The 15268-nt window shown below is 51.4% G+C and overlaps 1 protein-coding gene across 3 annotated transcripts; it reads right to left on the reverse strand.

The window, feature by feature from the left end:
- Positions 1–1458: 1458 nt before the first annotated feature.
- Positions 1459–14377, reverse strand: CD34 (CD34 molecule). Of its 3 annotated transcripts, none has more exons than XM_057400721.1 (8): positions 14049–14373; positions 8958–9089; positions 7928–8214; positions 7763–7840; positions 5368–5515; positions 5081–5121; positions 4235–4399; positions 1459–2655 (listed from the first exon to the last, which is right to left on the reverse strand). In XM_057400721.1, exons 1-8 carry the CDS (start codon positions 14125–14127, stop codon positions 2464–2466), a joined length of 1122 nt encoding a protein of 373 aa, XP_057256704.1. In that variant the 5' UTR covers positions 14128–14373; the 3' UTR covers positions 1459–2463. The 3 variants fall into 3 exon arrangements, with proteins under 3 accessions (XP_057256704.1, XP_057256706.1, XP_057256705.1); XM_057400723.1 differs by lacking the exon at positions 1459–2655 and adding an exon at positions 3915–3990 and having other exon boundaries at positions 14049–14377; XM_057400722.1 differs by lacking the exon at positions 1459–2655 and adding an exon at positions 3915–3993 and having other exon boundaries at positions 14049–14377.
- Positions 14378–15268: the final 891 nt, after the last annotated feature.

Below are 15268 nucleotides of genomic sequence, written 5' to 3' on the forward strand. Positions count from 1 at the left end.
CTTCCTGAGCTGGAAGCGCAGGCTTTTCCGCTGGCTCGGCTCCGTCCCTGCTCAGCCACCTCCACTCAAGGCATTTCCCTCAATCTGGATGCTTTAGAGAAACCTTTTGTCTTGCCAAAGCACTTGACTGTAACTTTATTGTCTGGTCTTGGCTGTAGGACATAGCCTGAGCTGTGAAAAACGCACCTGACGTTTGATTAGATCTCCCACTATTGATGCAGTGAGTAGTGCCGAGTAGATAGACAGCTGCCAAGAAAGAAAAGCCAATCCCCGCGCACTGTCCGACCCCATGGTGCACATCCAGCCCCTGGGAATGCTGCTCCAGGGCTCTCCTGAGAGAAAGAAAGAAAGGAATTGCATTTCCCTGCCTCTGTTCCCCTTGCAGCCGATCTGTTGGAGGTCACATTACCCCAGACTGCCGCAAAACAGGCAGTGGTGCTGAGGCGCTGGCACAGGGTGCCCGGAGAAGCTGTGGCTGCCCCATCCCTGGCAGTGTTCAAGGCCAGGTTGGACACAGGGGCTTGGAGCAAGCTGCTCCAGTGGAAGGGGTTGGAACTGGATGAGCTCTAAGGTCCCTTCCGACCCAAACCATTCTGGGGTTCTATGATTCTATGATCTTCATATGCACACACCCTCTTCCGCTGTCCGGTCAGACCCCAGCCTTGCAGATCGCTCCATAAAACTGCACCAGGGATTATCTGGGCATGTTAAACACCAGACAATCCAACAAACAAGGTTTTATAGTTTGCCGCACGTCACTTACCCTGCAAACATGTTGTTGAAAGGCAGGGAAAATGTGCACAGGACAAGCCACAGCCTTTAGTCATAGTATTGCTGCTGGGAAACAGCCTCTCTGCAAGGCGTTGGCCTCTCATCGTGCTGGCACAGCCAGAGCCACGCATCCCAGTGGGATAAACACGCTGTTGTTCCAAGGACACAATGGAGAAACTGCATTTTCATAGTCAACTTTTTATTTTTCAACTGGGATTTATTTACAGTGAGATACGGGAGCATCAATTCACACCAAAACAGACAAAACCCGAACTCCTCTAAACCGTGTTTAAATGACACTTGCACCCATGAAAACAGCCCCAGGTAATGATGGATGTTGCTGTCATCCCTTTAAGCCCTGTACCAAAACCAAAGCCTTCCCCTCAGGTGCTGAGCACTGAGAAAAGGTTGTGATAACGTCACTAGTGAGGGTGTAGATCAGCTTCGAGGGCTGGTTTAGTCCTTATTTTGGATGTGGAGGTGCCAGCAGGCATTGTGGTCTGCCCAGCATCTGCTGAGCTGCAGCCTCTCATGATCTTGCACCATCAAGACCAGGCTTGTGCCACACCAGCTTTGGCTCCCTAAAAATGAGCTGCATGTGCTCGGGCTGAGCACAAACCTGCCCCCGGGCCTTGGCTCTCACTGAGCTGCACAGAGCTCAACCTCAGTGATGCCGCTTGGGCCGGGGAGGAGCTGCTCCTGCTGTTGGTCTTCACTTACTGAAGGAAAAAAACACCTCTTTTTGTTCATGTACCTGCTGCTGATGCAGAGGGAGAAACACCCAGAGCAGAGCCAGTTCTGGGTCTAGCGCTCATCCCACTGGGAGCCCTTTGGCATCGTTTATTCCCAAAGCCCCCCCGTGTCGGGAGGGAGGGTGGTGGGACATCCAACCCCAGGCATCTGCAGAGCCACCTACAGCCACATCAGGTATTCGCCATCTCATTGCTTGCTGGCTCTGCCTCGTCAAACTGCTCTCTCCAGTCCCTGACATGAAGAGACTGGGGGAGATCTTCACTCTAAAGCAACTACGGGTTAAGGTTGAAAAAGAAACAAGTTTGAGGTCTATTCACATTTCAGCCTTCAAATCCACGTGGAACGTTTTACACGGAGCTTCAGCAAATTCTGCTGGAGTAGGAAATACTAAAGGAGACCTAAAGCACAAGAAGGGGGATTAAATGCCTCATGTTCTTAAAAGAAAAGAAGAAATCCTGCACTTACACATAAAGACGAGATTAAAAACACCTCTGATAACCGAAATCATCTGAAACCTGGAAGGCTTTTGTCACTGGAATCCCAATTTAACTACCTTAATCAGCCTAACACACTGCCACCAAAACTTTTGGCTGTTTCAAGTCTGGCTCAAAGCTTCTGGACCTTGAGTCTGCCTCTGCTTAAAAGCTTCCAGGACGAAGGGCAATTGCATTTCTCATGTTATTCTAACACCAAAAGCAGACAAAGAGCTGCAAAGAAGTGTCTTGTGTGGTCAGTGGGAGAAGGAGGAGGAGGAGGCAGAGCAGCAGGTCTTTGGTGCTTCATGTGCTTTAGGCTGATTTGGAAGTTCTTCACAGGAATAAGAATAGTAGCAATAGAAGGTCTGCAATTCCCTAACTGTCCATAGAAAACTCCTACCCTCCCCTGTCTCTCTGCTCCCCTCTTGGTTCACACTAAGGATGGATGCACCTGCAGCCTGGTTCACATTTCGGTGTCAGCGGGGCTCTGCTGCCGGCCCGAGTGGCCGTTCTTGGAGGATGCTTGGCCAGTCCCATTCTCCTGAGTGCCGCCGTTGAGGTTTGGCTTCTCCTGCAGCTCCGGTTGCTCCTGGGGAGGGATCATCAACATTGTGTTTCCCTGGCTACCGTTTTCCGTGTAATACGGGTCTTCAGCCTAAACAGGTACATAAATAACAGAGAGTTAAGGGAGGGAAAGGGCTGACAGCGACCGGCTTTGATTGCAGGCAGCGGCTTGGCTGCCGGCGCTTCCTGGACAGGAGAGGTACAAACAACTGCAGGCATGGGAACCTCCTCTGGCTGGCGAGGAGGGGAACAGAGGGCCTGAACTATGGCAAGATGAAGCAAGAGAAACAGCCAGGAACTGCGCTTGATTTTTCTCCTGGACCTGAAAAGAGAAGCTGTCAGGTTGGGGTTTTTTCTTGTAACCAGGTCTTGGAGCTGACCCTGCCTTGGGTTTGCAATCCAAACCCTTCTCTTATTCCATGACAGACCACCTCTGCTTTCCACTTCAGCCAAATAAGAAGCACCATGGAATGAAAGCTATGGAAATGGCCTCTTTCTCTTTCCCTGTCCTTTCTCTCAGCCTGTAAATACATCTATAGCTCGTAGCCAGGTGCCAGCGGAAGTGCAGGGCTGCGCTCCAGCAAATGCAAACGTGTGCTGTGTGGCTGGTTACTGCTGCTGCTGTAAGGAGCAGATGCCTCTGGAGGATGCAGAGCAATATCCTCCATCCCTACCATGATATCTCCCATGTCTTGGACAGTGGCAGGCCTGATAGCAATGCAATGGGCACTAGTGGTCCCTGGCTAGCAGCATGCAGCCCTGTTCCTTGTCTACTTGGTGGCATCCACCCGCACAGGCTGCAGAGTTTCTCTTTCTGCTCAGCCCCTTTGATGACACCCTTATCCATGGCAATGAGATAGGTGTGCTGAACAAACCTCACCTGGAAACTGGTCTGACTCTCCCATGCATTTCCATGGGCAGCCACAGATTTACATTGCCTATCCCTTGCTGCCAGCATCCAGGAGATGGCATCCACGCTTGAGAGCCCAAACTGCACCATCCCTGCCTCTGACACATGCACTTGACTTCCCATCTGCATGTTTTGAGGGCATCCTTCCTGGCAATGAAATAACCTAACGGCTTCCCAGGACACAACTCTCCACATGCCCACAAGCAGCGATGAGGGGAAAGCATGTCCCATCCTCACTTTACAAAGGGATCACACCCCAAAAGCCACTGGTAGGGAAGAGTCCTCAGCAGTCAGCCTGCCTGGAAGGGGGAAAATAGGAAATTTCTGCCTCTTTCTTTCTTGATGTATTTTATTACCATTGCTTGTTAAGTGAGAGGGAGAAACAGCCTTTATTACAGCGTTGGTACAAGACAGATAACTCAAACGCAGCGAATGGGAAGTTAAAATGCGTCACTTTTAATGACAAATTCATAAGGTTTCGGTGTCTCTGGAGGGGTCTTGCTGGATGAGTTCTTACTGCTGAGCAAAAATAAGTGTTAGACCTAGAAGTATGAGGGAGAAAGGGGCTGTTTCCCCACAGGAGCAACCAGCTAAGTTTTGAAGGCAGGAGAGGTTTCCCTTCACCCTGTCTGCTCTGTTCCTTGCCCAGGAAGGACCTGGGGGCACACATGCAGGTTGTGGGTGCTGAGCCCCCTCCTCTCCCACCTGGGCACCCCATGGCTCGTCTCTACCTGCTGCTCTGCCATCTGTAAGCACTGACCAGCCTCTCTCCTGCCGGGCTCCAGCTCCGCCGCTTCATCAGGAAGTATCCAGCCAAGCCCAGGAAGGCCAGCATGAGTCCAGATGTGACCAAGGCAATCAGGGTCTTCTGAGAAAAGTCCTGGTGGTTCCTCACGCTCCCCCGTTTGAGGGATTTTATTCCAAACTGGAAAACATAAACCACCAAAGAGAGCCGGGAGTCCGACAAACAGGAAACATGTGCGGAACAGGCACCAGGCTTCAAACAATGCTGCTCTTCACCTCCTTGTTAAACATCGTGTAAACAGAGCTGGGCTTTGCTGCCCAATGTTCTCCCTTGGACCTGAGTGCTCAGGTCCTCAGATTTAGAGCATGCATCTGCTGCTGAAAGCATCAAATCACAGAGAAGTTTGGCTTGGAAGGGAGCTTAAAGCTCATCCAGTTCCTGCCACGGGCAGGGACCCCTTCCACTAGACCACGTTGCTCCAAGCCCCTGTGTCCAACCTGGCCTTGAACACTGCCAGGGACAAACACTCCCAGTGCAAACACTGCTGCTGTGCGCTGCTGTTGCAGCTCTGATGGCTGCTGTTTATGCAGGCACCTGGAGCTCAGCTTTCCAAGCCAATGGCAGCCTCACTGGAGTGCTGAGAGGAGGAACTGATTAATGCCAGAGTACTACTTTGAAGCAGCAAAGTGCCGATTACATCCTCAGTTATTGCTGGGATCGAAGCATCTCATGTGCCAACGCTCAACAAGCACCTCCGAGATGGAGGCAGGGTCAGGTCTTAACTGACCATCTAAAAACCTCCTTTCTCCAGCTTCTCGGGCCACCCTTTTTTTCCCAGCTGAATTTGCTTATGGAATTTACCTTTTCCCAGTGGGACTCCTGGAGCATATCTGTAGCAGGATCTGCAAGGTTTAAAACAGGAGAGGCACATTACACGGAGGGTCATGCTGCAGCTGAAGTCAGCATCGAGGAGCCTGCCCATTGCTGAACAGAGAGGAGCTGCTCTTGAGGCAACACCAAAGCTCTGTGTATCCAGAAGACCCCATAAGAAAGAGTAGCTGCAGAGAGAAGCCTCCTTCTGCATTGTGCCCCACAGCCTCTCCCACTGCCCATCATCAGTGCCAGCCAAAGGCATCAGCCCAACTGACCTCTCTCGCCGACGAGGATGAGGAGCATACAGTCATGATCCACCTCAGACTGAGCGAGCTTGATCTGGCAGGGGGTAGGGACACGGTGGGTGCCCTCCTCACATATTGCACTCCACAAGTCCGATCCCTTCATCTCTAGGAAGTGTTTCTGCAAGAGGTGCAAGAAAACCAGCCACTGAACCGACCCAGCCAACCACCATGGCTCTGCTGGTGCTATGGGGGTGTTGTGCATCCACCCTTGCTGTTTTGGTGGCTTCCCTGTGCTGTGCAAAGCTGAGCAAGAAGCAACCAGAAGTGACAATCAGCGCTGGGCTGGGGGTCAGGCCTTCACCTCCCCACTTCCCCACTGCTTTGAGCCCCAGTGCCAACACCTAGGAAATGGAGATGCTCATTTCTTGTTTCTTAACTTAATGAAAATGAATTAAATGAAGGTATCAATAGCAACTCTTGCAAATAGCATGTAAGCAAAGCTAAATTTAGGATAGAAATTGCATGGCAAGTCTCTCCACTTTCTGGACTCAAATAGCTGCCTGAAGAGCCCTATTGTTTCAGAGTCCCAGGCAGGGGCTGGGAAAGGAGGGAAATAACAAAGAAGCATTGAGCCTTCCTGTTTAGGAAATGTCTTCGATGTTTTTGCTAGGTTGCTGATCAAAGGCTAGGCAAAAATAATACCAATTTCTCACATTTTAGACCCGAACCGACTCTTGGGTGGAAGAGGAAGAGGAGTGAGGAGCTGCAGCCTTCCTCTTCTGTAGCCCAGTTTCTGCAGCAGACAGAATAGGCTTTCTCCTTGGGGCTATTTACAGCCACAGCTTGCAGAGAGCCCACAGCTGCTAGAAGACCTTAAGAGCTTCCCTAACATCCTCCTACCTGGGGACATCACCTGAGCTGTGGCCGTTCCCCTCCCTCAAGACAGAGACCGGCTCCCATTAAATCCCTGCCGCTGCCACCAGGCAGCTCAGTGCTTTCCTCTTTCTGCTTAGAACTGCCTCAGCCTTGTGCTGGGATCACCTCATCCTCTTAGCATAGAGAAATGCAGGAACTTATCCATGGGAGAATAACAAACAAATCAGTTTCAGCTGTTTCTATCGAGCTTGGCTTGGGGTGAGAAAGGCCAAGATGGAACAAGAGACCCAAGTGTGTATTTTCCTTTCTCTGCTGTGGAAAGAACTCATCGGAGTGTCAGAATTTCCCCTTGCAATTAGCAGTGCTGGGTGCCAGCTCATTGCTCATTTGCTTTGGGAAAGGCCAAGCAGGAAAGTGAGACACGGTCCCTCCTATCTGCTCCCCTCACAGATGCTCTTATCTGGTTCCCAGGTTCAGTGGCTGCTGAGCCTGAGCTGGATTTTCCCACTCCATGAGCTGGAGGCACGGGAGACGTCTGCTCTCGGGTGAAAGCTCCCATAGAAACATGCCTGGCAGTTGGACTCTTTTCCCATGGAGGGAAGTGTGTGCAATTAGACACGACTCCATGGGTACCCTGTGTGCTATAGGTGCATCCATCTGTGTCTGCGCAGGCATGCAATGTGTGGGTAAGGGGTGCTGCCCCTGTGCCCAAGTGTCCTTTCCCACTAGATGGCATCTGTGACCAGAACCACTTGCTCCCGGAGGAGTTCCCATGTGAATCCTGCTAAAATACAGTCCCTGTAAACAGGAGCAAGTCTAAATGCCATTTGCAGAGCAAAGCCAAGGAAGAACTCGCTCCGCCTAAGTGGTGGCAGTACGGCTAAGCAGCACTAAGATTGATCAGTGTCATTTTAGCCCAGGGCATTGCCAAGCCTGCTGTGCCACAAGATCCAGCACGCCTCTGACAGGTTGTACCTCCAATGTGGAAGGTTTCTGGCCTCCCACCCACACCAGGATCGCAGCCAGACCCTCTCCTGCTTTTATAACTGCTTCATTTTTAGTGCACAAGGCCAAGGGCACCAGAAAACCTGGGATTCCCTTAGGACTCTGTGCAGATGGAGCCACTGATCAGCCACCCGTGCTCCTTCAGATGCCCTGATTCCTTTCCTAGGGCAGTTGGCAAGACAAGAAAAGGCCCTCGCATTCCCAACAGGGAAGAGGAAGGAGAAGAACAAAGGCAATTTCCCGTTCAACATGGTGGGAGGTACTTTAAAAGCTAAACTGACCCCAGAGCTTAATCATTAAACAGGAGGTTTTATGCAACCAGGAGGATGTGTTTACCCTGGGACTGCTGGGATCATCCCTTTGGGATCCTCCTGGGACTGCTGGGATCATCCCCACAGCTCAGATGCTCTGCCCTAGGGATAACAGTGTGAGCTCCTCACCCCAAACCAACCCGCCAGCTCTGGTGGGTGACCCCATCACTGCAAGCCTGAGAGCGTTTGCTTGCAGTCCCCCCCTTGGGTGTCCAGCCGGGGCTGCAACTCACGCAAGTGTTGGTCTCGTTGAGCTGCAAGCAGATGGCTCCAGTGTCACTCACTTCTCTGACATTGTGGCACGTGATGGGCTGGAAGGGCAAGAACACAGCGGTGGCATCAGTGACCTGTTGTGAGACAGCTCCAGCCTCCTCATGGTCCCACAGCCCCATCCTCACCTTCAGGCTGTCCCTGGCTGTGTGCGGTGGCGTGGTGGCAGGCGGGATGGGAGGATGCCCCGAGGTGGGGGCAGGAGAGCTCATCAGAGCCTGCACAGACCCTGGGGTTTCTGCCATGGTGCTGGGATGCACTGTTGGGCTCTCAGATGTGGGGACCCCTTTGCTGGTGTGGTTTGGGTCCGAGGGAGTGCCCAGTGCCTGTGTGTGGGCTCCGCTGGGCTGGGGGCTCGGCTGCTCACTGCTGGGTCCCTGGGACGTGGGGCTGGCTGCCAGGGACCTGGCAGCAGCTTCAGTTGTGAAGAAATGCAATGAAAAGGAGACATGAGAAAGCTTAAGTCCTCTAAAATCAGTGCGTGGCATTGCGGTGACTTGAGTACAATATTGATTTGTCATAGCCAACAATACCAAACGTGTTATTGGCTGTGTAAGAAAAGTGCATTAGACTTGCTTCAGTTATCTAATTGTTACAAGCACTTCATAATCTGTTTACAATGGGCTCATTTCCTGGGCATACACTGCACCACAGCAAGGATGCCATGGCCTGCCCTACCCTGCATCACCCTCATCTCCTCCTTGACCCAGAGTTGTCAGGAAGATGTACTGACATCAAACAGCATGAGAGAAGGGCACCACACATCTCTGCAAGCACCCCTGCTCCAAACCCCTTCAGATCCTAACCCTAGCCTTGTATTGGAAAGGTTGGCAGAGCTCTTATGGGTGCCATTTGCTGAGCAAGTAACAGGTATATTGAGATAAAATATTAATGAGCATTTTGTCCCATCATCTCTTGGCTGTTTTGAACAGAATGGGTCCAATCCACCCCTCCTGATGACAGCAGTGCTGGGTTGTCCCCGGTGGGATCTTTGGGGCCAGGATTAAAGATGTTGCCCATACTAGCAGGCTCTTTTTTGAGACCACAACCCCTGCACCAACTCCACGGTTTCTTAGGGCAAACCCATGCACTTCATAAACTTGGTTACCAATGCAAATGCCCCCAGGAATCACTGGGGGGAACGAGGGTGGTAATTACCAGATGTCTGTGGTGTGAGCTCGGCGCTGCTGGTGGCTGCAGGGGCAGCTCCCGTGGTTGCTGCACTGCTGGCGCCTTGTGATGCTGTGGCCGTTGGTGTGGGGCTGTGTGTTGAGCTCCCACAAGCATTACCTGAGGGCAGAGGGAGGTGTTAGGGGCTGGTGCTCTCCCAGCCCTGAGCCCCTGCCTGCCCCCGAGCATCCTGAGGCGCAGAGGGCTCTTGGGGCAGCACTGGAGGAGGACCGGCTCATTTCTGCCCGCATCCCTCCCCATCCTCAGCCTTACTGAGGGATGCAGAAAGCTCTGCACAAAGCTGGATTTCATAGTAAGTTTGGCTTTATAATCCTTGGAGGAAAGACTCTCTTGGAAGAGATCATTTATACGCCTCAGGAAAAATAAGCTGGATCTGCAGTTGCAGGCACAATCTCAAAGTAAATAGAAACATTCCCTTTGGCTTGGGATCAGCACTGACTCATGAGCGAAAACATCTTTGGAGGTAAAACAGAATGTTTGGAGAATGGTTTGCTGCTCTAACTTAAAGATTATATACTGCTTCCTGGTATGTTACCAAGATGACACTTCCAGCTTTTCCTTCTGAAATGAACTACGAGTCAGTGGAAACGCATCGCTTCCCATTCCTTAACCTCTTCTGTTTGTAAGACCCATTTCCCCTTTTGTAGAACACCTTCAGTCTCTACCTCAGGGCTTTTGCTGTTTAAGATTCTTACCCAGACACTTGAGAAAACCTCACAAAACACGCTGTTTCATTTGTCTTTCTGCCCAGGGGAACCTGAGCTCCAAGGAAAGTTACTTCATCTTTCCAAACCAGCCTTCGAGATGGAGCAGCACCAACAGGTCCTGATCAGCCACCCGGCGCTGGCGCCAGGGCAGCATCCCCTGCCCGTTACACATGCACTCATGTGTTGCACACTGTAGTATTGTCCTGGCAGGAATTCTTCCGTGTGGGATGTCAGCATCTGCTTATCAGGTCCAGAGAACTTGGATGGCTTAGAAAAAGCAAAGACTGAGATCCCTGAGGTCCATTTTGGCCATGGGAGGCAGGGGGCAGAGCTGCTTGGCTCTTCCTGCAGCCAGTGGGTGCTGAGGGGGAGAGTACACTAGCCCGGCCTTGTGGTCATGGCACATCCCATCCCATCCATCTCATCCTGCGCTGTTCTGTCCTATCCTGTCTCATCCCATCCCATCCCATCCTGTATGTCCCGTACCATCCCATCCATCTCACCCCATCCCGTGCCATCCCATCCCATCCCATCTCATCCCATCCCATCGCACTGCATCCTGTCTTGCCCCATCCTGTCCTATCCTGTCCCATCCCATCCCATCCTGTCCTGTCCCAGTCCATCCTGTCTTGTCCTATCCCATCTCACCCCATCCCATCCCATCCCATCCCATCCCATCCCATCCCATCCCATCCCATCCCAGGCCCGTGCAGGCTGCAGCTGCTCTGGGAGCAGGAGCACCGGGGAGCTGGAGGGGGGGCTCTGCCGAGGGCTCCGTGCAGGTGTCTGGAGCTGGGACTGAGGTTCTGGCTCCTGTTGAAGCCAGAAGTTTCTTCTCTCTCAGACATTTCAGTTCCAGCTGCCTAAAGCACCACGTTTCTGATGAACAAATCCAAAGCAGGAGGCGTGACTCCGTGCCCAGCACAAGGAGCAGCACAAGTTAAACCCGCGCTTTGCTCACAGCTTTGTGTCTGCCTGGGCATGCGCAGGGAACTTCCCATCACCAGAACAATGCAGCCCCTGGACTTGACCTCCCCAAGTGCTGCAGCCACCCAAGAACCTGTGAACTGTTCCAGATGTTTATAAAGCACCAGAGGTATTTCTAAGCAAAGTCTTTTCACCGCTGAACATCATAAAATGAAGCCTGGGTTATTGCTCAGTGTCGGTTGTGAGAAGACCTGTCACGTTGTATTGCTTTTCCTCCCCTTTACTGTAGCATATGCAGGCCTTTTTTATAGAAAACATGGCTAAATTGTTTGAAACCTCTGGACCCAGGAGATAAAAACTGATCCAGATGTGGGCTGGATAATCCACACGGTGCTCAGCTGAAGCAGGTCATTTATTGCACCACACATTTTTACTGGCCTTGCTAAACTCGGCCCATTTGTTAGTATGAAGGGCTTGAGAGTTTAAGCCAAACCATTTATTAACCTCAGAGAAATCTTCACCTGGGAGTGATGGCACATGCAGGAGCAAAAGCATGTGAAAGCAAACTCTGCTTCACTATTGTGTTTACCCATTTAAAAAGCCTAAACTCCTTCCGTAGCTAGGAAGTTAAATGCCTCTGATTTTTAAAGAGATTTTAATAATGGGGCTTAGGAAGTATCTCAGCAACACTATCAATGTTAAAGTAGTTGGCTTGGTCCAACGCTCATCCCTGAGCACTAAACCTGGACCAGAGAAGGCAAAACTCTGCCATGGCAAAGGCTCAGCAAACAGGAGAGACATTTACATCATTTGTGCCCTACTCTGCAGCAAATCCACCACGGGGGTTCTCAGGCTGCAGAGGGGCTTGGGACAAGCGCCTGTGGGGACAGGCCAAGGGGAATGGCTTTAACCTGCCAGAGGGGAGACTGAGATGAGCTCTTAGGCAGAAGCTCTTCCCTGTGAGGGTGCTGAGGCGCTGGCACAGGGTGCCCAGAGAAGCTGTGGCTGCCCCATCCCTGGCAGTGTTCAAGGCCAGGTTGGACACAGGGGCTTGGAGCAAGCTGCTCTAGTGGAAGGGGTCCCTGCCCGTGGCAGGGCTTGGAGCTGGAGGAGCTTTGAGGTCCCGTCCACCCAAACCATTCCATGATCCTACAATTCTCCCCTGCACATCCCCCCCAGCAAGGTGGAAGGTGCAACCCAGGGGGGCTTCCCAAACAGTAATTCCAGTTCCTACACTGATCCTGGCTGATACAAAAACCTCTTGGCAAACCCTTTGGTAACTGGGTGCCTGTTCCAGTGCCTGACACAGAACCAGGATAGTCCCCTGGATTCTTTGCTGTGTTTAACAAAGCCTTTCCCCAAGCTCAGCCAGCGCTCTAGAAGCTACAAGAGCTGCATCAAAGGTGATCTGGCCCTTCCCTGCCTATGGAAGAGGAGGATGAGGAACGGCTGCACGGCCGCAGCCATCCCATGCTCCCTGCAGCAGCTCCAGCAGCATTACTCACACCTCCCCAGTCCTACTGCTCTCAGCCATGTGGCAGGAATTCAAGCGGGTGGAGCCCTCTTCCCTCTGGAAATATCTGATAAAAATCCCTTCCCTCCCCCTTTTCCTTCTCACAGGCAGGATATGGGTGTGGGGCCGGTGTCACGCAGGGGCAGGGGGCTGCGGGGAGCCCCCCGACCTGCTGCACCAAGGGGCTTCCTTGGCACTGGGTGCTTGGGAGCCCTCCTGGGGACCACGAGCAATCACATCCCCCAAGTGTCTGTGAGTCTGAAAGCTCCTTTTCCCTTCCCTCACTTTTACAACGTTTCTAGGTCTTGCAAAAGGGATGAAGGGAAGAAAACATGTTTTAAAAGGACAAGAAAAGAGATTCTTTTAAAAAGTCGAGTTTGGCAGAGATGAGTTAAAAATGTGTAATTAGAAAAGAGAAAAGACCAAAAAAATTATTGTTTGTATTAGGTACAAATATTATAGAATCCCAGAGTGGCTGGAAGGGACCCCAAAGCTCCTCCAGCTCCAACCCCTGCCACGGGCACGGACCCCTTCCACTGGAGCAGCTTGCTCCAAGCCCCTGTGTCCAACCTGGCCTTGAGCACTGCCAGGGATGGGGCAGCCACAGCTTCTCTGGGCACCCTGTGCCAGCGCCTCAGCACCCTCACAGGAAGAACTGCGTCCCCTTAAAACACGTGCCCTTCACCAAAGGTGTTTCAGGAGCTGCTCTCCAGGAGCCGATCCAGGCTCAGTCCCTCAGACCTGGGATTTCCATCGGGAGCTGCCCAACTGAAGCCTCTGCTTAAGTCCCTGGGATGCCCCAAAGAGGTGAAGAGCAGAGCCTGGGGGTGAGCTCCCTACTTGTGCAGAGAACCAAACCTCCTCTGCTTCCAGCCAGTGCTAATAAAGCTCTGTAACACCCTGCAGAACTGTGGAGCTTCGGCTGTGCCAGCACCAGCAATGACATTTTGCAGCCTTAAACCCGCTCTGGCCCAGTACCATTGCCTTTACTGAGGCACAGCTTTTTATCACTTGTGCTTTGTACTACAAGGAACTCAGGTTCTGCATTTCAGGTGAACACTTGTGCCTTACACCCTTCAGCCAGTCCTCACTTCTATTTCTCTCTAATAAAATGTTTTTTTTTTCCTTCCTATAAAATTAACAGACTGGAGGGTCAGGCCCAATGGCTCTGATGAGCAATAGACCTTGGCAGCAAAGGGAACATGAAAGGTGCACTGGGAAACAGGAGAACAAAATACAGCAAATTCTTTCACTACTTATTCCATGTCAATAAGGAAAAATACATTTCAGGAGACACCTGGGGTCCTGGCACAGCGTGCTGCTTTACATTTTTAAGTCCCTTTTTATTACTTCATGGTTGTTGGATTTGGGACCAAAATTATAATATTTCCCTAAAATATAACCCTTTAAAAAGCACTAGCTCGAGAAAATCTCACTGTTTCATATGATGAATATTTGAAGAGCTGGAATAGCAGATATTAATATTTATGTAGATTGATTTGATTTCCAGACAATGTTTAGCTCCCACCACAAAACAAAAGTAAGGCTAATTTACACTGACACAGACTGAGAAACGACTTGAACCGTGGCTGCACTCCACCGCTTTGCGTGCTGCATCAGCATCCCCTCCTGTTATCTGTAATATTACAGGGCGCTCTTCCACCCTGAGTCGCCTCTTTCTCAACGCAGCAGCGTTTTCTGCGTGCAGCGGATCACCTGGAATGCGTTGGCTGGGATGCCTGGTGTAGAGCATCACTGCAGCGTGAAACTGCGATCGCCACTGAACACCCATTAAAACGCGTCCCCCTCCTTGTTCCCTAAGTTACAAAGAAGTTGCCCCATGCAGTAGTCTCCAGCTGCTCTGTTGCTCAGTGCTTGTAGCCCTGGTTAGCCGCTGCAGTCAGTACTCACCGCACAGCTCCACAACACAGAACGCAATCCAGCAGAGCTGCCTCCACTTCATGATGTTTAAACTTCCCCAGAACAGCATTCCTGCTCGCAGCTCCCACCACAACTGGATCTGGCCGTGACAGCTCTTGTGCTTTCAGTCCTGCAGCAGCTCTGAGCTCATGGAGCTGCTTGGGTTTAGTTCAAGCCTTTGAGATCACTCACTTGTGGGGTGGGTTTCTCTTCAGGGGTTGTGCTTATGGTTCAAGACTGAGGTGGAGTTTCTCCTTTCACAGTTTTGTGCAGTTCATGGCAACCTCACTATCTCTTAGGTAATTTTCTCCTCCCCACTTCCCTGCCAGCGCTTCAAAACAAACAAAAGAGCAGCCCTCTCCCCAGCAAAGGATCCCAAAGCTCGCTGGGCTTAACTCTTTCCTGAGAGCCGCTTACTTTCCTGTTAGAGGGAAGGCAGGGATGCGGCGTGCCCCAGCTGGAGGGAAGGATTAGAGCAGAGCCTGCTCCTGAACTTCCCTCAAAGCAAACACCCTCTGATGAGAGCAGGAAAGTGGAGAACCCCGTGGTCCAGCCCCATGCACGGTGCCAGGGCTGTGCCAGTGGCAAGGAGGGAACTCGGAAAACAGCGCCATGGTTTAGTGTGAGGTGTCCCTGCCCATGGCAGGGGGGCTGGAACTGGATGATCTTAAGGTCCTTTCCAACCCGAACTATTCTATGATTCGAAAACTGGCTTCAGAATCACAGATTTTCTCAGTGAATTAAGCAAGGAACTCAAGGATGTGAAATCATCACTGACCTGAAGAGAAGGAGCTCCATTAGCTTCACTAAATTGACTGTGGTCAAACAGAGAATGAAATGGTTTAGAGAAGGGCTGAGGGAAAGAAACACCCACAGGCAGAAGACCTGGAGCAGAACAGGAACTCAAGACTAGTAACATCCTAGACCTTCTTTCCATTAATAACACATTCTAGAGACATGACCAACAGTGCAGAAATACTGACTTACATCTTGCTTTCAGGCTGAACTTTACCAAATGGGAATGGTTGCTCCTGGCTCTCTACAAGGCAGCACTGCAGACACGTGTGGGACCAGCCCTGGACTTCGAAGGGTGAGGGATGCCCTGCAGCAGGCAGCAAATGGAGCAGAGTCAGTACACCCTAGCACAGCCTGAGGGAGACATGAGGGTCTCCAAAAGCACTGATTAAGTATATACACACACATATATATAA

Source organism: Pezoporus wallicus, unplaced genomic scaffold (genome assembly GCF_028554395.1).
Source record: "Pezoporus wallicus isolate ANWC-B61680 ecotype Strahan unplaced genomic scaffold, APGP_CSIRO_Pwel_v1 scaffold_7736, whole genome shotgun sequence".
Classification (NCBI taxonomy): Eukaryota; Metazoa; Chordata; class Aves; order Psittaciformes; family Psittacidae; genus Pezoporus; species Pezoporus wallicus.

Coding starts and splice junctions, on each gene's coding strand:
- CD34 (XM_057400721.1), bottom strand. CDS start 14,127: ATGCTGTTCTGGGGAAGTTTAAACATCATGAAGTGGAGGCAGCTCTGC. Junction 9,090..14,048: donor CTGTGTTGTGGAGCTGTGCG/GTGAGTACTGAC, acceptor CTCTGCCCTCAG/GTAATGCTTGTGGGAGCTCA. Junction 5,122..5,367: donor CATCCTCGTCGGCGAGAGAG/GTCAGTTGGGCT, acceptor TAAACCTTGCAG/ATCCTGCTACAGATATGCTC.